The sequence below is a fragment of the Amphiura filiformis genome, chromosome 4 (assembly GCF_039555335.1).
Source record: "Amphiura filiformis chromosome 4, Afil_fr2py, whole genome shotgun sequence".
NCBI lineage: Eukaryota > Metazoa > Echinodermata > Ophiuroidea > Amphilepidida > Amphiuridae > Amphiura > Amphiura filiformis.
The window spans coordinates 71,736,909-71,764,153 of record NC_092631.1 but is presented as its reverse complement, the minus strand read 5'-3'; the positions used below and the strand labels follow the sequence as shown (position 1 = coordinate 71,764,153).

At 35.8% G+C, this 27,245-nt stretch overlaps 1 protein-coding gene across 1 annotated transcript in view; it reads left to right on the top strand.

Annotated features, from left to right (window-relative positions):
• The window catches only part of LOC140151355 (serine/threonine-protein phosphatase PP1-gamma catalytic subunit B-like), a 65,273-nt gene extending 39,570 nt beyond the window's left edge, over window positions 1-25,703 (top strand). The window contains exons 3-8 of the mRNA XM_072173668.1: window positions 14,090-14,197; window positions 15,322-15,410; window positions 16,551-16,699; window positions 17,793-17,906; window positions 18,938-19,081; window positions 22,075-25,703. Coding sequence (XP_072029769.1) covers window positions 14,090-14,197; window positions 15,322-15,410; window positions 16,551-16,699; window positions 17,793-17,906; window positions 18,938-19,081; window positions 22,075-22,107 — 637 coding nt within the window. The 3' untranslated portion in view covers window positions 22,108-25,703. The remainder of the gene's footprint in view (window positions 1-14,089; window positions 14,198-15,321; window positions 15,411-16,550; window positions 16,700-17,792; window positions 17,907-18,937; window positions 19,082-22,074) is intronic.
• The last annotated feature ends 1,542 nt before the right edge of the window (window positions 25,704-27,245 follow it).

The window sequence follows — 27,245 nt, the reverse complement described above, 5'->3', positions numbered from 1 at the left end:
GATGAAAAATCAATATAATTTGCTCTAGTTGACATGTAGATTCTTTTTCAGATGAATTGGGACATTTGTAATTTAGACCGTTAGTTTGCAGCATATCATGACAGATACGTATTACCAGTATATCAAATGCTGGACTAGGGGAATAAACATACAGCGTGATTTACATTGCTCACACCACCATGTTAGTGGCTTTAAACTGGTGGCAATGCATAAATCCTCTACATAACATGACACCCACACAGTGCTTTGCAGTGTAGCCAGCTTGTGTATTATGATACAAAAATAAATGCACACAAGCATGAAGCAGCAAAACTACCAGGGATGAAAAAAAATCTGAATCGCTACTAGTATAGCTTCATGGTCTGATAGAGTGACTATATTGTGTTGTAATCAATTTCAAATTTTCATTCTCAATGTCAGGATTTTCAAAGAAATTAGTGTAAACTATTTGTGAATCCAAGTTTTGTTTGATAAAGAGATGAGGTGAGAGAGTGAAGGGTATGAGATGAGAAAGAAATAGGGAGAGAGCAGTAAGGGAGAAGGGTAACATTTAGGAACAAAAAAGGTAGAGAGAGAAAGAGGAATTTGGGAAGGGAAAGGTCAAATTTACAGTATCACAGCACTAAAACCTGGAATTGGAAGTTAAACTGAATGAAAGACGCATCAAACATGTCAGAAATATACATGAACTCAACATTGTATTAAAATATAAGGCATATTGCCCAAAATACCTTAAAAATTAGAAATGAAATGTAACTTGGGGAAAAACTCTGATGAATTAAATTTTGACCAATTTGGTTACTACTGAAATAAATTGAAGATTGCTCTCATCCGTTTTTGTATCTGCCAATCTGCAAGATTGCAACACAATTAAGTTAATTTCTAGATATTTTTTTCAAAATATAGGGGTGAGATTATAAACGGATGATGGGTCAATACGCTAATAATGATAAGCAGAGATTCCACACAGCTATAAACATCAGACCTTGATGAAGCATTTTCATGGTGTTGACAGTATATGTCAAACATTGGGAGTCTCATAATTTTTATCTGTTGATAAATATCGCAAAATATACATTATAACACTGTCAATATGCTTCATACTTGCACGCACTCAGATGATGTATAACAGGTTACATAACAAATGCATTGGGGTGGGGTACTCAAGTTTTGGTAGGTGTCACAGAGAATATGAAAGTGGACCCATCACTAGATCAATTTTCCTAGAAATCTGGACCATCGCAAAACCAAAAGACCAATTTTGTTGGCCAAATTTAACACAAATTGCTTGATTCTTACAACTTTTTCCTAAAATTTCAAAATTTTGGCTACAGTGAGGCAAAATTGGGATATTTTTCAAACAAAGTTTCCAACATTTAGAAAAAATGACCCATCCATATACCAAAATTGGCCAAGAAAAGGGGGTCAGTCATTGAAACGGCCAAAAATGAGGGTCATGTTTGACTGTTTGTGGCAAATCCCTATATGTGCCCATCCACCACAAACTGGTCGTAAAGTCGGCATTTTCGATTTTGAGATATAATCAAAAACAGTATTGGATTTCTATGTAAAATATATTAGGAATTTGACCTTTGATGAATTATAACTTCACTTCTAGATGTCCGATGAAGCTAGTTGAGGTGTCATTGTAAAGCTGAAAGTGCATTCTTTCAAAATCTGCAATAAACAGAAAATGATCTAGAGCCAACTTTACTACCACTTCGTGGTGGATGGTCACATATGATCATTACCAGGGAAGTGCTACTAGTGACACATCCCTGTTTATACTGAGTACCTCCCAATACACCCCTGCTCTTAACAACAAAAGCATACAAGGTATGTAACATTTTTAATTGTTTAAATGGATCTCAGAAGTGTTGGAGGAATGTGATTGCCAATCAGAATTTAATATATGTCAAACCTTCTCTAGTGTCAAAGTAAATTTGTACAAGAACATTACATGTATGTACATTGTCCTTGAGTCAGTGAAAGGTGGTTATGAATATAATGATTGACGTGCAGTATGTGTTTTATGGTTAAACCATGTAGCCAACATACAACCAAGAATAATGTTTATACAGCTATTATACCGGTCCAGGTGTTTAATGTCCTTGGTTGTTAACAAACATGAGATTCAAAAGGTTACAACATAAAGTGGGGAGGAAATTGTTATCTTCAGTAGATAGCAAAGGTGATGCCAGTGTTCATTGTGTAAATGTGTGGAGTGTATGTGCGTTTGTAAATGCCTCCAACTGTGGAGGTGTGTGTGTCTTGTCACATTCACACTGTGGAGTCTGCTAACAACCGTGGAGCTCCACAGTTGAAGATAAGCTCAAAAATGGGGTTTTTGGGCCATAGAGGGGGTATACCACCTGTCATTTTCTGATTAGAGCAACCTCCACAGTATGGCGGTTGCTGTGAGATTTGTGTAAAAAATCTCCCCAGTTTGAATGTGGGTGTGTGAATCTCCCCAGTTGGAATATACACACACCTCCACACTTGGCGGCATTTACAAGAGGGGGTGTGTGTGTGAGGGGGAGTGGGAATAGAAAACACAATGTTTGACAACTTACATATGTATGTGACACGATCTGGTCCATGGGGGGCCAAAGGAGGCATTTTTGAAAATTGAGTTAATGTAATTATTACATTATACATACAATAGACTATCATTTCCTGAAAACTTCAAAGGTCTAGCATACTTGGTTCTAAGTTATGAAGTTTTTTGATGTCTATTTTCCAATGTATTTTATTGTTTTTTTACTCCATATTTTAACCGTTATCTCAGTTTCAAATTTGCCGCCTTTGGCCCCCATGGACCAGATCGTGTCACATATATGCTTTCTTCAGTAGACAGCAAGTATGAGTAAGACAAAAAAATTTATATTATGGAAATTGATACCAAGTTCATCAGATTGTGAACAAATTTGAAATTATGATACAGCTATGCAAGCTCTACAAAATTCATTTTGTGTGAAAGTATTGGGACCACCTTAATCAAAATATACTAATTAGTGTTTTAATTTTTTATGATTTATCAACTTTTAAATACATTGATAATTTCATTAACAAGTATAAACACTCTATTGAGCATTTATATACATCATCTTAAAATAATACCAAATTGATATATTTATCAAATCAATGCCGCATTATATTACCATGTGTATCTGGCTGTCAAAGTCAATGACCAATCATTGTAATTTTTGCATCCAAGGAATAAAATCAATATTTTATATGACCATATTATAAATGTATTTTATTCCTCAATACCCTTAAACCGTTAACCTGATATGCATGCGATTTTGTTTGAACATACAGTTAGTGGTTTTACTTTTTATTTCAATTGCCAACTGTCAGGAATATTTCCGCACATTTAACATCTGCAGTCCATTATGGTTTCACTGCTACAAAGGTGTTGGCTATCCATAATAATTGGAACAGCGTAACATAACAAGCTGTATACTATTACAGATAACCTTTCAAGTTATCAAATTAGTTGCAATGGATAGGCCTTGTCAACTTGAACATTTTGTAAAATTGATTGTAATAAATTGTAATCTTGAATGGCTCATATGTTTTGTAGTTAAATTATTTGTAGTTGTGCTGGTATTATAACCTGACCTCATTGTAGACTCAGTTTTCAGTTGATTTTCTTCACCCTGTTAACCCCCTGAGCACTACCTGCCGATCTAATAACATTGCCCGTGATTGGTCAATTACATGATATCTTCATTTTAATCACCAATCAGAATGGAGTTTTGCAAATAATTCACCCCCATTTTTTGGGTGGTGAAATTATTCTAACAATGTTGCTGATTGGTCCAATTGAAATGAAAACTCCATTTTGACCAATAAGCAGGTAGTTCTCGTGGGGTTAAATTTGACCATCCTGTTAAATTTGATTAAATTTCTTAGAAATAAAAGTAGAGTTCCTAGTGAGTATACTTAAATCAATTTTTTGATAGCTTGTGTCTCCAGTGCAATGATATAAAATACCAAAAATAGGTCACCATGTCTGGTTTGATTGAGGAAAAAAATGGAGGAACATCTAAATTTTATACCGATGGGGAAACCAATATTTGCATAGCCTGAAGAAAATACTCAGAAATAGTCATCATTGATGCATTGCACAGACAGTCAATATACTATAAAATTTCAGGCTTCTCAATTCTAGTTTACCGAACCCTGGATGCCTTCATGTAAAGGTTAGTTAGCGTCAAAATGTGAATGTCCCTGGAATTCATAACCACCAAGCTTTACTGGGCCCATTAGATTTGAGCTGAATAGCTACATCACACCTGGTGATGACTACATCATGTATTGTAAACCACAAATGTGCATTGAAGGGATTCGTTTCGAAGAATATACTGACTGAAACAATGCGAGAATATTTAAAATACAATGTACAATGGAATTCATCATCTATCACATCAAGTTCAAGTATGTTAAGTACCTGATATTATTCCATGTAATTGATTTCAAATGGAATTGTTTTGGCGTACAATGGTGAATGCAATGACTGTTAAATGTACTAGAGCAGTTAGAATTTGAATAGACAATTCTGTCATGGATGATGATGATGGACAAGTTGTTTATTATTAACCCCCTGAGCACTACCTGCCGATCTAACATGCCTCTGATTGGTCAATTACATGATATCTTCATTTTAATCACCAATCAGAATGGAGCTTTGTAAAAAATTCACCCCAATTTTTTTGCATGGTGAAATTATTCTAACAATGTTGCTGATTGGCCCAATTGATAATGAAAACATCTTTTTGGCCAATCGGCAGGTAGTTCTCATGGGGTTAAAACATTTTGCTTTGGTGGTCACTTGTACATGTCATCATCATCATGCCTCTTGCTCAATAAAATGTCTTGAGGCTGTTCATGGGTAGGAATGGTGATCAGTTCATTTATATTGGATAATGTTTGCATAGAGATACAGGTTAGGCAGGACAACAAGTTGCAGTTCTATAAAAAAAGTAATGATGCATTCTCACACCGAAGCAGCAGATTTAGGGAGTTGATCTATTGTATGTGATGGATGGCATTGACAATATGATAAAATGAATTGAATGACGCCAACCATATTCAATTGATAAGAAATGTGTCGCTTGATTTATTTAAAAAAATTGTGTAATATCTAAATCAGTCATGTATGGATAAAGTCTAGGGCTCCATACATGGGGTTAAGGGACCGTTCACAAACACTTGTTAGGGGGGCCTGATGCAAAAAGGGGCCCCTGAAAAATGTTGACCCTCCTAGGGGGGGCCTTGAAAAAATGACCACAAATTTTCCTGGAAAATATGCTTTTCTATGGGGTTGACCCATAATTTTCATGTAAAAAAGGGGGGTGGCCTGAAATTTTTAAGGTCAGTAAAGGGGGGGGGCGGAAATTTTGTGATGAATTTTTTGCATCAGGCCCCCCCCTTACAAGTGTTTGTGAATGGTCCCTAAGATCAATTTGCCCCCCCCCCCTCCAATTTTTACAAAATAGGCCTGAAAATATATGCCAGTGGCAAAAAGTCCAGGACTACTTTTCATAAAATCAGTCCTGGCATAAAATTGTTTTATGCGTAAATGGTGAATGCAATGACTGTTAAATGTACTAGAGCAGTTGGAATTTGAATAGACAATTCTGTCATGGATGATGATGATGGACAAGTTGTTTATTATTAACCCCCTGAGCACTACCTGCCGATCTAACATTGCCTCTGATTGGTCAATTACATGATATCTTCATTTTAATCACCAATCAGAATGGAGCTTTGTAAAAAATTCACCCCAATTTTTTTGCATGGTAAAATTATGCTAACAATGTTGCTGATTGGCCCAATTGACAATGAAAACTTCTTTTTGGCCAATCGGCAGGTAGTTCTCATGCTCATGGAGTTAAAACATTTTGCTTTGGTGGTTACTTGTACATGTCATCATCATCATGCCTCTTGCTCAATAAAATGTCTTGAGGCTGTTCATGGGTAGGAATGGTGATCAGTTCATTTATATTGGATAATGTTTGCATAGAGATACAGGTTAGGCAGGACAACAAGTTGCAGTTCTATAAAAAAAAGTAATGATGCATTCTCACACCGAAGCAGCAGATTTAGGGAGTTGATCTATTGTATGTGATGGATGGCATTGACAATATGATAAAATGAATTGAATGACGTCAACCATATTCAATTGATAAGAAATGTGTCGCTTGATTTATTTTTAAAAAAGGGTCACTCCATATCAAATCAAGGAGGCGCCCCACCTGACCCCCTCAGATTTGATTTATATTTTAGTCATATGTTGTACCTGTAAAAATATTAAAACCTGCAAATTTGAGGTCTGTAGCTCTTACGGATTTTCTGTGGCAGCCATTTAAAGTTGGAGTAGGGGAGTCTAAATTTGGACCCAAAAGTTGCCCTTTAATCTTTTTTTTTTTTTTTTCGCTTGTGCCTTCTTTATAAAAAGAAGGAGAGGGCTGAGACTTTGCATACACACTAACTGCATGCCCAATTTGTCAAAAATAAAAAATAAAAAATTCTGTAATTGTGCGTTGTGTCACGGGCTCATTAAATATGCAAGAAAAAATGTAATGTTTTGTAAACTGGCAAGTTTAGCCCCTAAATTCACATTTTTTGTCAGATTAATTATTTACTATTAACAATAAGACTATATATAGTATAAATACAATGCATACCCAAAAATTGGGGTCACAACTCATTTACATTTCGAACAGCGCCCTCACGAAGATGGAATTTATTGCACATTCAACATTTTCAGGGGCCCAAAGTGATGTGGTCCACCTTCAAAGTTTATAAAACATCACTTTTATATAACTACAAGTCTTAAATTACAACTTTGCTAAGTCCCAGTAATTGTATAGGTTGACTTCATATAAATGACAAGCCCAAAGTTAACCATTTTCTTATGATTGCATGTAGTGCAAATGTGCAATTCGGAAGGCTTGAAAGTCAAATTGGCCCCAATATTGAAAATAAAATGGAAATAAAAGTAAATAGGGCCAATAACTATGCATCTAGTCATTTATTTTCAATATTGTGGCCATTTTGACTTTTAAACCTTCCGAATTCGCACATTTGCAGTACATGCAATCATAAGAAAACGGTCAACTTTAGGCTTGTCGTTTTATATGAAGACAATCTATAAAATTAATGGGATTGAGCAAAGTTGCAATTTAAGACTAGTAGTCATATAAAAGTGATGTTTTATAAATTTTGAAGGTTGACCACATCGACTTTGGGCCCCTGAAAATGTTGAATTTGCAATAAATTTCATCTTTGTGAGGGCGCTGTTCTAAATGTAAATGAGTTGTGACCCCAATTTTTGGGTATGCATTGTATTTATCCTATATATAGCATCGGTGACAAAAAAAAATTAATCTGACAAAAATGTGAATTTAGGGGGCTAAACTTGCCAGTTTACAAAACATCTTCGTGAGGGCGCTGCACTCCAACTTTAAATGGCTACCATAGAAAATCTGTATATATTGAAAACGAAATGGAAATACAAGTAAATGGGGCCAATAACTACTCATCTAATCATTTATTTTTAATATTGTGGCCAATTTGACTTTCAAGCCTTCCGAATTCGCACATTTGCACTACATGCAATCATAAGAAAATGGTCAACTTTGGGCTTGTCATTTTATATGAAGTCAACCTATACAATTACTGGGACTTAGCAAAGTTGTAATTTAAGACTAGTAGTTATATAAAAGTGTTGTTTTATAAATTTTGAAGGTGGACCACATCGACTTTGGGCCCCTGAAAATGTTGAATTTGCAATAAATTTCATCTTCGTGAGGGCGCTGTTCGAAATGTAAATGAGTTGTGACCCCAATATTTTGGGTATGCATTGTATTTATCCTATATATAGCATCGGTGACAACAAAAAATAATTAATCTGACAAAAAATGTGAATTTAGGGGGGCTAAACTTGCCAGTTTACAAAACATTACATTTTTTCTTGCATATTTAATGAGCCCGTGACACAACGCGCAAATTACAGATTTTTTTTTTATTTTATTTTTTGACAAATTGGGCATGCAGTTAGTGTGTATGCAAAGTTTCAGACCTCTCTTTCCTTTTATAAAGAAGGCACAGACTCCCAAAGATGAAATTTATTTAAGGGGTAACTTTTAGGTCCAAATTTAGACCTCCCTACTCCAACTTTAAATGCCTGCCACAGAAAATCCGTAAGAGCTACAGACCTCAAATTTGCAGGTTTTTAATATTTTTACAGGTACAACTTATGACTAAAATATAAAGCAAATCTGAGGGGGTCAGGTGGGGCGCCTCCTTGATTTGATATGGAGTGACCCAAAATTGTGTAATATCTAAATCAGTCATGTATGGATAAAGTCTAGGGCTCCATACATGCGGTTAAGGGACCGTTCACAAACACTTGTTAGGGGGGCCTGATGCAAAAAAGGGGGCCCTGAAAAATGTTGACCCTCCTAGGGGGGGCCTTGAAAAAATGACCACAAATTTTCCTGGAAAAATATATATGCTTTTCTATGGGGTTGACCCATAATTTTCATGTAAAAAAGGGGGGTGACCTGAAATTTTTAAGGTCTGTAAAGGGGGGGGGCGGAAATTTTGTGATGAATTTTTTTGCATCAGGCCCCCCTTACAAGTGTTTGTGAATGGTCCCTAAGATCAATTTGCCCCCCCCTCCAATGTTTACAAAATAGGCCTGAAAATATATGCCAGTGGCAAAAAGTCCAGGACTACTTTTCATAAAATCAGTCCTGGCATAAAATTGTTTTGGCGTACAATGGTGAATGCAATGACTGTTAAATGTACTAGAGCAGTTGGAATTTGAATAGACAATTCTGTCATGGATGATGATGATGGACAAGTTGTTTATTATTAACCCCCTGAGCACTACCTGCCGATCTAACATTGCCTCTGATTGGTCAATTACATGATATCTTCATTTTAATCACCAATCAGAATGGAGCTTTGTAAAAAATTCACCCCAATTTTTTTGCATGGTAAAATTATGCTAACAATGTTGCTGATTGGCCCAATTGACAATGAAAACTTCTTTTTGGCCAATCGGCAGGTAGTTCTCATGCTCATGGAGTTAAAACATTTTGCTTTGGTGGTTACTTGTACATGTCATCATCATCATGCCTCTTGCTCAATAAAATGTCTTGAGGCTGTTCATGGAATGGTGATCAGTTCATTTATATTGGATAATGTTTGCATAGAGATACAATTCAATTCAATTCAATTCAAGTTTATTTGGTTTCTTCTCACATATATACAAATTATTATTAAATACAGATAATCAAATACATTATAAATTATATGAGATGTGGATGCCATCAAGAACGCTGAGCGTGTGGCTGATGGCACCCAAGGTTACATGAAAATATTACAATGAAAAACATAGAATTTAATAATTTATTAAATATGAAAATAACATTTTTGCAAAGAAAAGAAAAACAGTAAATGGATGTCATATTAGGTACATATACATATACCACATGAATATATTTGACAAAAATTACTTTGATATGAACTAGAACATCCATGAAAATGAGGGTGCAGAAAAAAAAGCATCAAGGGGGGGGGTAAGGAAATTTACATGATTGATGCGTACTCGTTATTGACGGTTTCAGAGTGGTATTGATCCAGGATATAATTTTTCATTCGCTTTTTAAAGGAGGATAGGGAGCAAGAGTTTTTAATGTCGTTGCTCAGTGAATTCCAAGTGGTAGGTCCCTGGTTTTAATTGTGTTTTTGGCTAGCAGTGTGTTTGTCGTCGCGATGTTAAGGTCAAGGGCCTGTCTGGTCTCATAATTATGAATTTCAGAATTTGTCATGAAATGATTATTTGGTAAGTCCTGTGGGAGGAGGTCATGGTGGTAACGATACATATGAGTTGCTAGTTGAAACGTGTAAATATCACGAATTTTTAGTTTTTTTTAGGAAATGAAAAGAGGGGTTGAATGATCCAGCCAAAGTGAATAAGTGCATGTTCTGATGATTTTCTTTTGCATAATGAAAAGGGATTCCAAGTTACTGTTTTTTATCACCCCATACCATTGTACAATAGGATAGGTATGGTAGCAACAGAGTGTTGTAAAGTGTTTGGCGGGAATCCTGGTTTAAAAATGGTCTGACTTTCCTAATTATGCCGTTATATTTTGAAACGATTTTTGATATATGGGATGTATGGGTCTTCCATGAAAGGTTGTTATCAATTAAAATACCTAGGAATTTAGTTACTTCTACTTTTTCGATATCTTTATTATCAATTTCAATGTTAAAATTATGGTCAGGTTTATTGTTGTATTTATTTTTAAAGATCATGAAGTTAGTTTTATCTATATTTAATGAAAGCTTATTGAATTTAAACCAGTTCGAAATTTCCTTGAGTTCTTTATTTATTAATTCTTCAAGTTGTTCTGGGTCTTTGTGGGAAAAAAGAATGTTGGTGTCGTCAGCAAAAATAATAAAATGGGAGGAAGGAGATGAAAGTGGGAGGTCATTTATATATAAAAGGAATAAAACTGGCCCAAGGATTGATCCCTGGGGGACACCGCATATTATGTCACCTTCTGCAGATTTCTGGTGGTTATAAACGACATACTGTTTTCTTTCACAAAGATAATTTTTTATCCATAGATTGGCAAGACCTCTGATACCGTAGCTATTTAGTTTGTGGAGAAGTATATCATGGTTGAGGGTATCAAAGGCCTTGCTTAAGTCTAAGAATATCCCAAGACTATGCAATTTTTCGCCTAACGCACCTGTAATTTTGCAGTAAAGGTCATTTATTGCCATGTATGTGGACCGGTTTGGTCTAAAACCATATTGGTGGGAACTTAAGATATTATTTTTAGCAATGAAATCAGAAAGCCGGGTGTATATTATTTTTCAAGTATTTTCTAGACAGAAGGTAATATTGAAATCGGCCTATAATTACTACAAATCTGATTATCACCAGATTTAAAAATTGGTATTACTTTTGCGATCTTGAGTAAAGATGGGACAATGCCTGTGAGTAGGGACCTATTGAAAATATGTGAGAGAACAGGGGCTATTTCATTGATTATTGTTTTGAGTAGTTTAGTGCTTATATTGTCAAAGCCACTACTGTTGCTAGCCTTAAGTTTTTTAGTTATTTTAATTATTTCGTCAGGGGATGTTGGGTTTAAGAACATACTGCTATGCTGATTTAATGAATTTAGTGGAGAGATGTAGTCATCGTCAGGAGTAGTTATTTTCTCAGCTAGCTTAGTGCCTATGTTGGTAAAAAAAGTATTCAAGTTATCGGCTATTTCAGTTGAATTGGTAATTTTTTTGCCATCTTTATCTTTAAAGAAGTCGGGTAATTTGGTACGTCTGTTTCTACCTAGAAGATTATTCAATGTTTTCCAAGTTTCTTTCATGTTAAATTTATTTGATTCAATTTGGGCGGTAATATGGGATTTTTTGGCTGTACGTAGTAAATTATTTAATATATTTCTATATTTAGTATATTTAAGTTTATTTTCTGATGTAGGTTTAGAGATGTACTTTTTATATAGTTTATCTTTAGTTCTGATTGATTTAACAAGGCCTGTAGTGATCCAGGGCTTACGTGGTGATTTACGCTTGGACATTTTAGTTGTTCTTATAGGGCAGTGGATGTCTAATAGGCCAGTGGTTTTATTAATGAATTTCGTGTATGAGTTTTCAGGATTATCGCCGTGGAGTATAAAATCCCAATTGACAATAGACAGGGAGTTTTTGAAACCTTTAATATTATTTGGTTTGAATTGCCTTGTTTGTTTAGTTATAGGTTGAGAAATGTTATCAAAACGAGAGCCTTTAACAGAAATAAATTTTGGGAAATGATCTGATAGGTCTGTAACCAAGTTGCCAGAAGTTATTTGGTTATCAGTATCATTTGTAAAAATATTGTCAATTAGCGAGATTGTAGTACCGGTCTTGGTTGTGTAGACTCGGGTGGGTCGATCAATACAGGGGGAAAATGAATAGGCGTACATCAGATTAACGAATGTATTGACTTGATGGTTATGGTCAAATTTTAGGAGATCGATATTGAAGTCGCCTAAGACAAAACATTTTTTCCTTTCTTTAGAGATGGTATTCAGGGCTGATTCTAGGTCAGAAATGAACTGATGGTAATCGACATATTCTGGTTTATAAATGACGCTAACGATTATATTTTTATCAGGGATTTCGATGAAAACAGAGTCGCAGTGAGTGGCTTTTATTTTAAGGTCAGGTCTTTGAATGAAATTATGTTTAGGTTAGGCAGGACAACAAGTTGCAGTTCTATAAAAAAAGTAATGATGCATTCTCACACCGAAGCAGCAGATTTAGGGAGTTGATCTATTGTATGTGATGGATGGCATTGACAATATGATAAAATGAATTGAATGACGTCAACCATATTCAATTGATAAGAAATGTGTCGCTTGATTTATTTTAAAAAAATTGTGTAATATCTAAATCAGTCATGTATGGATAAAGTCTAGGGCTCCATACATGGGGTTAAGGGACCGTTCACAAACACTTGTTGGGGGGCCTGATGCAAAAAGGGGCCCTGAAAAATGTTGACCCTCCTAGGGGGGGCCTTGAAAAAAATGACCACAAATTTTCCTGGAAAAATATATATGCTTTTCTATGGGGTTGACCCATAATTTTCATGTCAAAAAGGGGGTGGCCTGAAATTTTTAAGGTCTGTAAAGGGGGGGGGGGGGAATTTTGTGATGATTTTTTTTGCATCAGGCCCCCCTTACAAGTGTTTGTGAACGGTCCCTAAGATCAATTTGCCCCACCCCCCTCCAATTTTACAAAATAGACCTGAAAATATATGCCAGTGGCAAAAAGTCCAGGACTACTTTTCATAAAAACAATCCTGGCATAAAATCAAATAGTATTTTAAGTCCTGGTCACCTAGTACATCATTACTTAATGTGTGTACTGTTTTTGCATTTGTTATCTGGTATTATTTTTTTGTACATGTAGTCGGTTGAACGTTCTTTCGTTTCTTTTGGAGATCCATATTGAAAGTGCCTTTAAAACACTTTCATTTGTATGATTTTGTAATAATTTATTCAAACAAGCATATACTATGTATCGACATGCTCAATTTCTGAATTATTATTCTTATATGCACAACATTTATGCATCAGTATTCAATCTGTAACCCCATCTCTGCTCTTGTCAATTTGACGGAACGCAATCTTGTAGAATAGATGCGCTAGTGACCAGCAGTCTGACAGTCAGTTCATTATCACCATTTTGTTGCGTATTGGAAAGGGATGTTAAGTAGGCTTGCAATGCCAAGATATCCCTGTAGGCACACATGCTTGTCATACTCTACATGTCTTATCACTCATATGGGGTATAAACATAACAATCCTATTGCAGTTGTAGCTGTTAATTGGTCTTATTTATTTTAGTTTTTGTTTAGGATTGTTATAGATAGTAATATATTAAAGTTCTGTAAAGATAGAAATGGGAGTTATATAAATCTGTGAAAGCCTATGTCTTTAGTGCGGTGGGGTGTGTATTTGTAAACACCAGCAAAGGGAGGACACACATATGAAAATCTAACTACAGTGGACCCACAGGAACCATGGATGTCCACAGTTCATAGACAGTGTTTCTAGATTTTATACAGCATAAAAATGCATCATCCATTGACCACAGTTGCTGTTGTATTGCACTTGGATAGTAAAAACCACTTCATTTCCACAAGGTGAAAAAAAACCCACTCAGATCTGCATGTCTATCAGTTGGATATTAAAACTCAATTGCAAGGGGTTCATATCCGCTGTTGCCAATACTTACACTTACGGATGTGTTCGAAATAAGCACTTGCCCTCTTGTCGGCATATCCACAAACCACCGGCGACAACCATGATGAGCCATGCACTTGTCCAATGGACAAACACTATATATTTTACCTCCAAAATCATTTAAGAGCATTTTAGCATTTTTGAGTTCAAGGTAGAATTTGTTTGATTACATCTTTTTTGTTTCATCTGTTTTCCTATACCGTATAATTATTTCTTTCATTTTCAATTTGTTTTGATTACAGAGGCAAGCAGTCATTGGAAACTATCTGTCTTCTGTTGGCATACAAACTCAAATATCCTAACAACATATTCCTGCTACGAGGAAACCATGAATGTGCTAGTATTAATAGGTAAGGTGCTCAATTTGCAATTAATTGACTAATTGATTATCAAAGGTTGTTAGTGGTCAACTGAGGTCAAATAAGTAAGGTAAATGAGACGATCCTGTATAAACAGTGATCGGAGTGCCCATCTCTCTTTCATTGGCGATTGGGCCAGACTCCTCCATGTAATGTTGCTATAGGGGATCGCTACACCTCCTCTACAGCGAGTCTGTTACCTTGCCAGCATTTAAGAATGCCGGTACCCATTTAAACACCTGGGTGGAGAGGAGATCGTGCCTTACTCAAGGGCACAATACAATGGCGTCGCCGGGGCTCGAACCCGCAACCTTCCGATTATGAGTCAGTGCCCGTTCCGCTGAAGCCACCGTGCTCCCCAAATAAGTAAAGATTATTGGATTTTCATAAAATATGGTAGAAATGATCAGTATTTAGGTACCACAAATTTGCAAGGTCATCAGAAGATGATCACTTGTCGGCAATGTTATATCTATTTAGTGCTCTTCACTCTTCAAAGCCAAGCCAGTGGATGTTCTGATATCACCTGCTCTACATGTATTGTAAGCAGTAGAAACTGGTATACCACCAAACAAAGCATGATAATATGATCCTGGCCCCCGTATTCCGTGTATCCACGAGTATTCATGCTCATTGGCAAACTTTGAAAACACCGCTTTTTGTGTTTCATTTTATGAACTTTTCCGAGGAAAATACTCCTTTTTTAGTGATTTCATGAATTTTTGCCCTTCAACAATGCCTCTTTGGATAAAATGCGAATGATGATTTCAAAGATCCTCTTTTTTGACAGAAACGTATACAACAAGTCCAAAACTGAGTACGGTTTGTGCATTTTTGTTTCCCAAAATAAGAATTTCGAGCGATATTATGAACAGGTTGAATGATTGAATATACTTGATTTATAGATAAAGATAATTTTTTACAATTTTGTGAATGTGTTTTTTTTTTTTTTTTTCAAATCGCATTTCTTAAGCACAAATCACCCCATATTTTGCAAGATTTCCGACAAGCAAGAGTGTCCCGCGGATACATGGAGTGCGGGGGGTCGGGAATCTGATGAATTGTTTTGCATTGATTGTGATTTGCTTGTATGTTTTATCTCCCCGGCTCTGTAGGATATATGGCTTCTATGATGAATGCAAGAGACGATACAATATCAAACTATGGAAAACCTTCACAGATTGCTTCAACTGTCTGCCTTTAGGTAAATGTCAAGGCCAATTTATACAATCAATGTCAATATCAATCTCAAATTATTGATATTTATACTTATTTTGAACTGGCACACATAGGTTTGCTAATAAACTTTGTCAGTGTAATCTTAAGAAGATGGAAATATACATTGTAAGAGGAAGTTTAATGCATGTTTTTCTCTATTCCTACATGTTTCTCATTCTCCTACCTCTCCTACCTCTTTCTCCCTCTTTCCTTCTTTCTCCTTCTCTCCTTCTTTCTCCCTCTCCCCTTTCCTACTTCTTTCTCCCTCTCTCTCCTACCTCTTTCTCCCACTCCTCTCTCTCCCACTCCTCTCTCTCCTACCTCTTTCTCCTTCTACATATTTCTCTTTACTCCCCTACCTCTTACTCCCTCTCCCATCTCTTTTTCCTTCTCCTACATCTTTCTCCCTCTCATATCTCTTTCTCCCTCTCCTACCTCTTTCTCCCTCTCTCCTACCTCTTTCCCTTCCTCTCTCTCCTACCTCTTTCTCCCCCTCGCCTCCCCGTTCTCCCTCTCTTCCTTGTTTCACACATTCTACCTAACTCATTCTCATTTTCTATATTGACTGAGCTTAATTTTCTGTGGTTTCCCTTTCTATATTTTCTTCTTTTTCTCTCGTGTGCCTTTCTGTCTATTATGCTTTCTTTCATTCTCACTGATATGCAGCCTCAGTTAACATTATTGCTATGCCCCCTCTAGATTTTTCACTCCAATTTTCCATGCTAGTTTGTAATTTGAATCAAAATCCTAGATGATTTTGTTTTAAACAGAGAACAAACTGGTGCTGATTTTGTTCTGAAATAACACCAGATATTCAAAATTGTGAAGAGGAAAATGTTTGTAAAAAGTCAAACAACCGTAAGAAAGTTAACCTGCATAAACTGATATATAATATGAAAAGCATTGATTAGGTTATTCCTTATGAAATCCATCCCTGTGGAAGACATGACCTTGAATTTCAAATGATGTTACCTGAATGGGTGGCTCCATTTGAAATCTACAATGTACACCTCCGCCTGGAAGTTTAAGGTCATGTCTTCCATAGAGGGTGTGTGTGGATTCAACTGGGGTACCGATTGCAGCCTGAAACCTGAATTGACATTCGTTTTTACCTGTCTCTCAATAGCTGCACTTGTAGAGGGCACAATCTTCTGTATGCATGGTGGCTTGTCACCAGACCTATCAACAGTGGACCAACTCCGACAAATAGAGCGCCCTCTAGACATTCCAGACCATGGCCTCATGTGTGATCTTCTGTGGGCTGATCCAGATGAGGTATTGTTATTTGTGCCGGTTTTTGTTTATTTTAGTGTATTTAACATGCATGAAAACTGAAACAGGTGCAATTTGAAATGTGGATCGAAACAGCATTTTCTTGGAATTTGAAATTGCTCCAGGATGTTTTACGTAAATTTTAATTGAAGAGGTCAGGCACAAAATACAATACGATAAAAGTGGAAATTTTCACGTTACATTTTTTTTCACGCCACATATATTTTTGCGTTTCAAACAGCTACCATGAAAATAATAGCATGCGAATATATTTCTTTTGTGTATTACTCAATGTATGGAAGCTTGGAATCACAAATTTAAAAACAAGTGAAACGGTTCAAAATTGGAAATTCGTGAAAAATTATACACAAACATTTTCACTTTGACAGTATAGGTGCATTGTGCTGTCTTATTACTAGTTTCTTCTTTATTTATTGTTAATAATGATTTGAAATTATTGAGCTACATTTGTAGAGTTCTCATGAATATTGATTTTTGCCACTAAAAGATGAACACATTAATGTGAAAAGGTTTACCTTATGTTCAATTTATAGAATTTTGCATTGTTTCTGATGTCCCCTGTAACTTTATACCTAATTTCACTTTTAAAACAAATTATATATAATGAATTATTATTATAAAATACAATGTGTATCATCAACATGGAAAGCGTGTTCAATACACATTTAGTAGAGCTTGTAAGTAAGTAAGACGGAACCGGGGGGGTCACTCGCATACCAAAGTGGTACGCATGCTCGTCCCCAAAAACATCGAAAAAGGGTTGATTTTTGGCCTTGTGGCGGCGTCGACGTGTTTAGAAAAAAGGGTGCTTTTCAGGTAAAGTTTCGACGTTTAGGGTATATTTTTTCATTTTCAGTGGGTTTGTTTTAGAATTTACGCCATTTAGGGGTGCATTTTAGTTTCTTACGCTTGAATTACGCCATATTTTAGGGTAAGATTTACAGAGCCTTACGCCAATAAGGGGTGAAATTTTTCCACACTGATTACACCATTTAGGGTCCATTTTTGAGGTGCTGGGACGAGCATGCATACCACTTTGGTTCTTGATATATATCATTCTGTGTTTTCTTGACAGGATATCACTGGCTGGGGAGAGAATGACAGAGGCGTATCATACACATTTGGTGGTGATGTCGTCAGACATTTCTTGAAGAAAAATGACTTGAGCCTTATAGTTAGAGCACACCAGGTAAACATTGTGTTGCGCATGTTAAAAAATATTTCCATCAGAGTCCAATAAAACTGTTTTATTTCAACTTCAGCATAATAAAGAAAGAATAAAGTAAACTATGTAAATTGGAGTGAGAGGTGATGTGAGTTGAATACTATTTTGTAAGGAACTGGCATTGGGATTGATTGATTGATTGATTGATACATGTATGTTGATTGATTGATAAAATAGATTGATCATCTGATTATTGAGTCAGTTAATAATGTTAAAAATGAAAGGGGACAAGTTGGAGTGAAGAGTGAACGAGTGCATGCATGAATAAAGTCCGGTTCTTACTCCACATCGCATTGCTATAAAAACTGAAATCTGAGCCACGTTTTTTATGAGCTTGGCAGTAAAAATTCTCACCGCGCGGTGGAAATTTCGGTCCGCGATGGAGTTGGATTTTGTTCAACTTTATAGCATCGCACTGCGATATCGCAGCCGTACACGCTTGTGATTGGCTACTGGAAATCAAGATCGGCAGAATGACCATAAAAGGAGATGCAGACTCCACATGCTCTTAAAACCTCGCAGCATCGCGCGATGAAATTAAAATGTACATTTTAATTTCATTGCGCGATGCTGTGAGGTTTTATAACCATCGCAGCATCGCATCGCACTGCGATGTGAAGTAAGAATCGGCCTTAAGTGAGTTAGTAGGTGTCCAATTGGTGTGTTCAATGGACAGTTATGTATGAGGGGAGGTGAAAGTAAGTGTAAGTATGATAGTGAGCTATTCCAGATAATATCCATACACCTCCTATGGAAAACATGACCTTACTCTTCCACAGAGGGACTGTGCATTTCAAATGGGTTACCTCAATGGGTGGCTCCATTTGAAATTTGCACCTCCTGTGTGGGCGATTAAGGTCATGTCTTTCATAGATTTGCATGGATGTAATTCAACTGGAATAGCCTGATGGGGAATAAGAGTATTTTGTTGGTTTTAGCGAGCAATGGAAAAGAATTTGGTGACAAATTTGACACATTTGGTACTTTTTACCCAGGTTGTAGAAGATGGTTACCAATTCTTTGCTAAGAGAAAGCTTGTCACCCTATTTAGTGCTCCCAACTATTGCGGTGAATTTGACAATGCTGCCGGGGTAATGATAGTTGCTGAAGACCTCACATGTTCTTTCTCCATTCTAGCGGTGAGTATTATTCATTTCAAACAGATTTTGCACTCAATTGTGTTGTTTTCACTTAAAGCCATATTATAACATTTTTTGCTGAAAAGAACGCCCTCAAAAATATTTTAAATTCTGATTTTTACACGATTGTAATGTACTTTAGTCAATAAAGATACTCTGCAAAAATCAAGACTTTAGGTGCTGTAGTTTTGTCAAAATCCGAGATTTTGAATAAAACGCTGGAACCGGCGTTTTATTATTACGATGGAAATATTAGTCGAACACGATTGCACAGTACGTACACGGCGTGCGGGATACACATACCCACACACCCAGAGGATCGTACTGTATTACAACCGCGGGAGTATCATGCATGGGCGCTAGTAGTAAATTCCAATTTTCTATGCTTTACCTCACTTGTTCGGCTCAAAATTAAAATGGGACATATCTGACAGTAAAAGCTAACATTTTATGGAAAATAAATATTAATCTATTTTTACAGAAATGTTATAATATGGCTTTAAGTTTCTGTTTGAACTATATGTTGTATAGAATACAAATGCGTGCAATAATCTATGCACATAGAAATCTTGGTCTGAGAAGAAAAGAAATGGCGATTGTCAGATGAATTGCTGCTGAGTTCCAAACTGCTACAAGAACTCCAAAACAAGTATAGACCGTGTGGAATGCTCTCACTGCAGGAAAGCCCCAAGCCACACAAAGAAGAAGTAGTGCACTCATTTGTGCACAGTATAATGTTAAATGCGCACAATATTACATATCTGCAGCGGCCTGTGCGACTTAATCTCCCAACGGAGTGGGCGTGTTGTCATGGTTAAGTAGTGGAGGGGCGAGCGTCTTCCACGCTGTCTATACTTGGTTTGGTGTTCTTTTTGTAGTTTAGAATTGAGCAGCAATTGAGCTGATGATTGCCACTGGGATGAAACTCCAAAACTATGCTGTAAGAACAATATTACATGTTTTTCATATGATAAAAATTAGTATTTATTCTGTATGCGGCCCATCAACTTGTCTGAACTTTGCAATTGGACCCTCAGGTTCAAAAAAATTGACCACCACCCACCCCTAGTTTAGATGATGCCATAGCTAATAGAGCGCACATTAAATTAACAAATAATGTTCCTTTAGATCTGTAATTTAACAGATATGAAAGCGCTTTTACATTGTTTCAAACAATGTGGGGTGAGGGACCTTTAATGAAAAAGTGTTTTAACAGTTAGTATCAAGATAAAGTAGGACTGAGACTGGTTTTGTAACTCTAATATATATATACATCATCTTGTCTTAAGTATCAGCTAATACACATCTTTATCTTCTATTTTGAAACAATTTGAACCTCGCGTGAAATTGATGTTGATTCATTGCTGACAAGCAGCATCAAACAGAAATAAGGATTTTATGTAATCTTAGAAGGGGCTCTATTTCAGTAATTGGTTCATATGATGTTGCCTAGCAACAGACGATATATCGGCATCATGACGATGAGGGTATTTGAAATAAGGTCTGTATTGATTTCGGGTTGTATTACCATGCCTCTGGCTCTGTGGTGCTATTTTCACTGTTAGCGTTATTTCGAGCAATTTTACTTTTCACAGTAAACAATATCAACTTAAAACACAAAGTATATATTTATAAGCAGTGGTAAATTGTTGCTATTCTTCATTACCAAGTCTTGTTGCCATTCGTCATTTAATTAAAAGATTTGCTTGTAAACCCGTTTGGATTCTGGTATATATAATATACCTACATAGGAAATATTACGAATATTAAAAAAATTATGTGAAATTTTAATATCATTGGAAAAAAAACAACTTACAATTAAGCTGTACAAATAAATTGAAATACTATAAAGGTGATTATTTTTCAGTACAAACGGATAACTTCCTGTATTACATTTTTAAGTAGGTAAATAATGAATGTTGAATGCTTTGCGTGGTGGTCATATGCCTCAAAATAAAACGTTTTGAGATATTTTCTCAAAATATCAACACCTATCTCATGAGCCACTGAACCAAATTCTGAGCTTGTTTGTACTCTTTTCACATAGATTTTTCATTCAGATTCTAAATACGATCATGAAAATGTACATTCTGAATTTTTTTAATTGAAAAAGAAAATTTGGAATGTGTCATCTTCAGATGAAACCTGCATGGAAAGGGTTAAATTGGTCACAGCTTTGCATAATAACTATATTATTTTGATGTTCAGAAGGAAAAATGTATAATTAATGTTTAGTACCGGGCTGTACTTGTTCACTGTGGTTAAGGTAGTCGTCCTTTTTCCTGTTCTTGTGTGAAAGCACATGTGCAAAATACTATTGAAACGTGATGAGATTATTCAACATGAAATTAAATGAGATACAAACACAATTTATGATTTGCTGAAAAGAGAGTAAGGTACACCAACATGATGTGGGGAATCAAGTAAACACATAATAGTATACAGAGGGGACAACAAACAACAAATGTAGGCACAGAAGTAGATAAAGTTTGATATCCAAAGATTACTCATTCCATGGCCCACAGAAGTGGTAACCTGCAAAAACAGCAGGGACAAACAGGAATACATGTATAAAAGTGCATTGGAACAAGAGATGAGAATTGCTATGCACATAGGCAGACAACTGGACCAAATAGAACTATTGTAGATACAGAAGTAGTTAAACTACTTATTTATTTACGGAGAAGTAGTTAAAGTTTGATAGCCAAATATGACCAATTCCAGAGGTATAAACCAAACAGTCAAAAAGCAACAGCCAGCATTTTGAGCAGATAGCTGCTCTTCTTCAGGAACAAACAACAAGTATTAAATCTAACATCAAAACAACATGTTGAACAAATTCAAGTAAGGACTAGTCACATTAGTCACACTAGTCAAATTGTACTCGGTGGCAAACAAGACAACAAGATCAGAGCAAAATAAGCTGTATTTTCAGTCAATGAAACAAAGTTCACTACTAATAATTTACATCTTGTATGATTTCATGTTTACAGCCTCAGACACTGCCACCACCTAAAAAGAAGTAGCACCCTCATGATGATTGACTGACAGCATTTCCTCTGCAGCCACCTTGCAAGAAGATTACAAAGAAAAAACAAGAGTGCTTAAAAATACAATTTTGTAAAATATTATGATATGTATATAATATGTTCTATTTCTCTTTGGTACAGTACCATTTTTTAGCTAGTACTAAGCCAATTTGACCAAACTATTGTGTGTTATACATTCAGAGAGTGCAGTTATTAATGAGTATAAAAGTGAAGAAATGTGCTTACGAATTATAGCTGCTTATGTCATTTTTTGAAAGGTGCTCCCTGAGTTTCAGGATCATTTATTCTTGGAGTGATGATCAATTGATTGGTTGTAATGACAGATTTGTGGATATTCTTATTCAAATATTAGGCAACAAAAAAGCCCTGTTCTACGGGTAGAAGGACTCACCCAGTAGGGTCGGTTGGTCGGTCTTGATTTATTTATTAGGAAGAGGCTTAATGACCATAAAAAATCCCTGAGTGGGTGTCAAATCTATAAATAAAAAAAATTGAACAATGTTTGCAAACTTATTTTTAAACTTTTTTTAAAATGTCAATTAAAAATCAAATCTTGGCCAAAAAAAACCCCAGCTGTCTTAATTCGCTCTTGCATACAGCTACAAAAACAACAAACCAAAACACAAAATATTGGTCAGTCAGGCCCATAAAGCAGGTGGAATTTTTTGTTGCCTTATATTTGTCTTTTTCTGGGAAATAGGCATATTTTAGAATAAAAAGTACTATCAAAAACAATTGTGGCATATTTGATGTGCAGCAGCTATATGATTATATCGCAATTTTGATAGTTTCCTATACAGTAACCGTGTGTTTTCTATTCACATATTAAATTTTTACTACTGGTAGTTGCATGTGCAGAGAGTCCAGAGACATATTTAAGGTAATTCAAATTGTTGTATTAGCCTTGGAAATTGATACTCAAAAGTGTTATTGAGTTACTTTTGACTCACATTTGAGTGAGACATACCAAGTTAAAGGATTAATTGTTATTACTCGTTATTACTCACATGATGCTTTAAGCATATACTCTGATCAGCTCTTAATAGGCGGGACTCATAACATCGTGTATTGATACAGAATGGCGTACACACAGCTAGGCGCAGCACCTACGCAAACTGCGCTTTGCGTTTTGCATGAATGACGCATGCTTTTGTGAATTTACTCGTGCGTAAGTTGGAACTTTATTGACTCGCGCAGTAACAAAAACCGAATAATTCCCGCCTATTAAGAGCTGATCATAGTATAACAATACCACATGAGTGCAACTAACTATTTATGAAAGCTGCCTTTTGTATCTGAATGCTACATGTAAAAATTGGAGAGTAGCTATTGGAAAATAGCTTTTGGAATTGCCCCATGTTAACTGCAACTAAATGAATCAAACACATTTAAGTGTTGCATTAACCTAACTAATTATTAATATGGTCTAGTCCAGTTGAATTCCATACCCCTTATGGAAGACATGACCTTAAATCTCCCACACAGGGAGTGTAGATTTCAAATGGAGTCGCCCTTTTGAGACGGGTAACCCGTTTGAAATTCATATTCCCTGTGTGGAAGATTACAGTTATGTATTCCATAGGGGGTGTAAGGATTTCAAATTGAAAAGCTGTACAACTAATCTAGGAGCAGCCATTGGATATTTACCTCTGCACTCATTGGACAAAATATAATTGTGGGTACAGGTGACATTCAAGTGCAATTTTTCAAATATAATGTGTTTTACAATGTACTAGTTGCTGTAGAATATATTTGAGTACAAATTTTTACTCATCTTCAATGTACTCATAGTGAACAAGTTATAATATCAGAATGCTGCTGAATAGTTCTCACAGTGAGTGTGTAATGTAATAATTCTAAAACTAAATTAGCATTTCGTCACCCTGCTACGATAATTGCCTAACTCATTGTGAGAAAAATTACAAACTATGGTCCAAGCATGCTTTTAAACATATTTATTTACCAATCTTGTACAAGAACAAATGTAATGAGACCAATTAAAAGCAATGATTAGGGTAACTGAAGCTTGTGACTTTTAGTGACTTTGGCCTGTTACTTAAAATTGGGCAAAAATCAGAGCAAAATCTGCAAACAAATATTTTGCCTAACTCACCATTTGTAACCTGTGAAAGTTGCCTAAAACACCCAAAAATCTTGTTTATGATTAATCAATGACTTAGGCATTATTACAGCAGGTACACATGCTATTAGTGATATGATTCAGGCAAAAAGCTTGATTTTACTGAAAAATGTGCAATTATTGTAGCTGGGTGATGATCTATTCCTTGTTGTTACAATGTAATACAAATCTGTGAGTACTGAAATCATACACTGCAAACTAGCAATTACCATGATGCACTTACTATGTTCAGTTGTAGTCAAATTGTGTACATTAATTAATTAATGAGTTGTACTCATTGGGAGTATAAATACATGAGCACTAAGAACACATTACTTCATTTGTATTAATACAGTTTGCATACATTACATTGACCAGGGACCTTGTATGGAGGGACTGGAAACGCCTTCCATCCATTGTACCATGCGAGTTGCTGGTTTACAAATTTGAGCAAGCATGAATAATACGTTGATCAATAGACCCTAGTACGAATCAAGCACAGATACAACACTGCGCTTGGCTTGTCTTGTACATTGCTAAATGAGCCTACATGTTTGCTAGTATAATGACAGACTCTAGAAATGCCAACATAAATCTTCAAAGAACATCATCTTAAGAATTATTTCAGTATCGAAGGATAGACATTTTACACAATTTGTCATAACTTAAAAAGATATTGGAATACTTTGATGTGTTTTTGATATTTTGTAGAGCAACATGAGTAAATAATAAAATTCAAACATCGCGCCTCGCATACAATCGAAGGTCCTGAAAGATAATCTGATAACAATAGCTTGACAATAGCTATCAATAATCCCGTTTCCAGTCCCTTTATACACGGTCCCTGCATTGACTGAGATATATGTATCCAATATGCTTATGTAAGCTGTATGTGTACTCCAAAGAAAAATGCTGAAATTGTGTACAGTACTCAGTAAGATAACAGTAATTGCTGAATTATTACTCATTGTGAGTACAAATCTGAGTACTAAGAACACAGCTACTCAACGTTACTCAGTGAATGGGTTGTACTCGACATGAGTACATGTAAGTAGTTATTGAATACCAATTTTGAATATGAATCTGACACTAACAACACAATTTCTCAATGTTACTTGGTCACTGAAATATGAGGCTATTTAAATACAAGAAAAACTACTGAAATTGTTCAAATCAGTCGGGAAATTGGTCTGGATATTGTCGTCGGGCAGGAAAAACCTATGTGTCATTGGCCCCTGAACATGTTTAAAGCAAAACCTCCTATGTAAACTGTTGGCAGTTTTGTTTTAAACATGTTCAGGGGCCACAAGTACGTTATTCCTGCATGTTTGCTGTTATGGCTTTGAGGTTGGACTGGATATGTCAGTGATGTAGGGAAGTAAAATGAAGGTAATAATGATAGTTGTCATGGTAACTGGCTATTCCAATTGAAATCCATACACCCCCTATGGAAAACATGACCTTACTCTTCCACACAGGGGTGTGGAGTTAACCTAAATGGATGATTCTGTTTGAAATCTACACCCCTATGTGGAAGATTAAGGTCATGTCCTCCACAGGGGGTGTATGGATTGCAACAGGAATAGCCTAATGGATTGTTTTTACCTTTGATCAAATCTATCAAGCTAGCTCAGAATAACCAATCTGTACAACTAGTCATTATGTGCATATATTTTGCTGTAAAGTAAGTTAATTTTACAACATAATGTTGCTGCCCCCACATTTTCAAATGTGTGAGAGTCTGCTGTTTTTGTGATATTTGAGTGGGGGTCTACTATTATATTAACTATTACTATTATAAAATGAAACTGAATATGACATGACTGACAATTTAGTGTTGTAGATTTGGCAAAATTCGGTGACTTGCAAATGTGACCTCGCTTGTTTATACTATACAAATCATCAGCATTGCCCACGCAATATAAAATAAAACTAGAAATTTGGAATAGATATGGGCACTTACAAAGTTTATCACCATGACTGCTGCATTGACGTAAGATCAACAATAAGCTTTAAGAGCAAACAAATGCCAATAGCCTACTCATGGGTAGTGGTTTGTAAGGCATTAACCTCTTTTTCCACTGAGCATGCAAAAGTACGAGCCAGAAATTTATATGTAAAACACAAACAAAATAAACAGAAAAGATAAGAACAAAGGACATGTAAAATCTGAAACATCTTGACCTTTTTTATGTCCCACAATGCATTTCAAAGATATGTACTCTCATCCCTATGCTTGAGCATGCTTTATTAAATGTGACGTGGTGGACACATAATATCACTGGTGGAGAGGTGCATTGTAGGATATTATAGAAAAGGTTTATTCCATGGTATTGATCCCTGTATTGTGTTCATTTGATTTTATTTGTTGAAAACGTAATATTTTAATGTATAAAGGATTCAATTTTGAGTATGCAGTTATAACAATAACAATTAAAAAATTCCATAAAATGTTCAGTATTGGAAAAGGAAGATGTGAGAAAGAGTAGAGGCAGCTGAAAAAAGAAAAGGGGAAACAGTCAGTTTTCTATAGGTTAGCTCTTGAGTCAAACCCTGCAATTTGAAAACCAGAGTATTTGACCTAGGTTTGGATTTGCTCCAAGGGCTTTTACCATTCAAAGAATATGGTAATATTGTTTTAGTGTGTGAATTACAATGGCTGCTGTTTATATTAGTATTTCATTTCATCATGTGAGAGCAAGAAAGTTGTATGTGTTATATGGGCCATAGTGGTCAGCGACATCCTGTAAAGTGTGCTGAGGCTTGTGGATCTTGAGGCTTGTGCCTGTGCATAGCGCACTATAAATCACTGTGTTTTTGTTTTTATAGCTGCCTTTGGTCATTTAAGATTGGAAGCACTGTTAAAATGAAAGACAGAGATAAAAATAATTTATCGCGTCTGACGTCATCTGTCAATCAAACTCGAGCCCGGTTTGTTTACAAGTGTTGTGAAGATGACTTGCTGAACGTGGCGGTATAACCGGGTGCCTTGTAA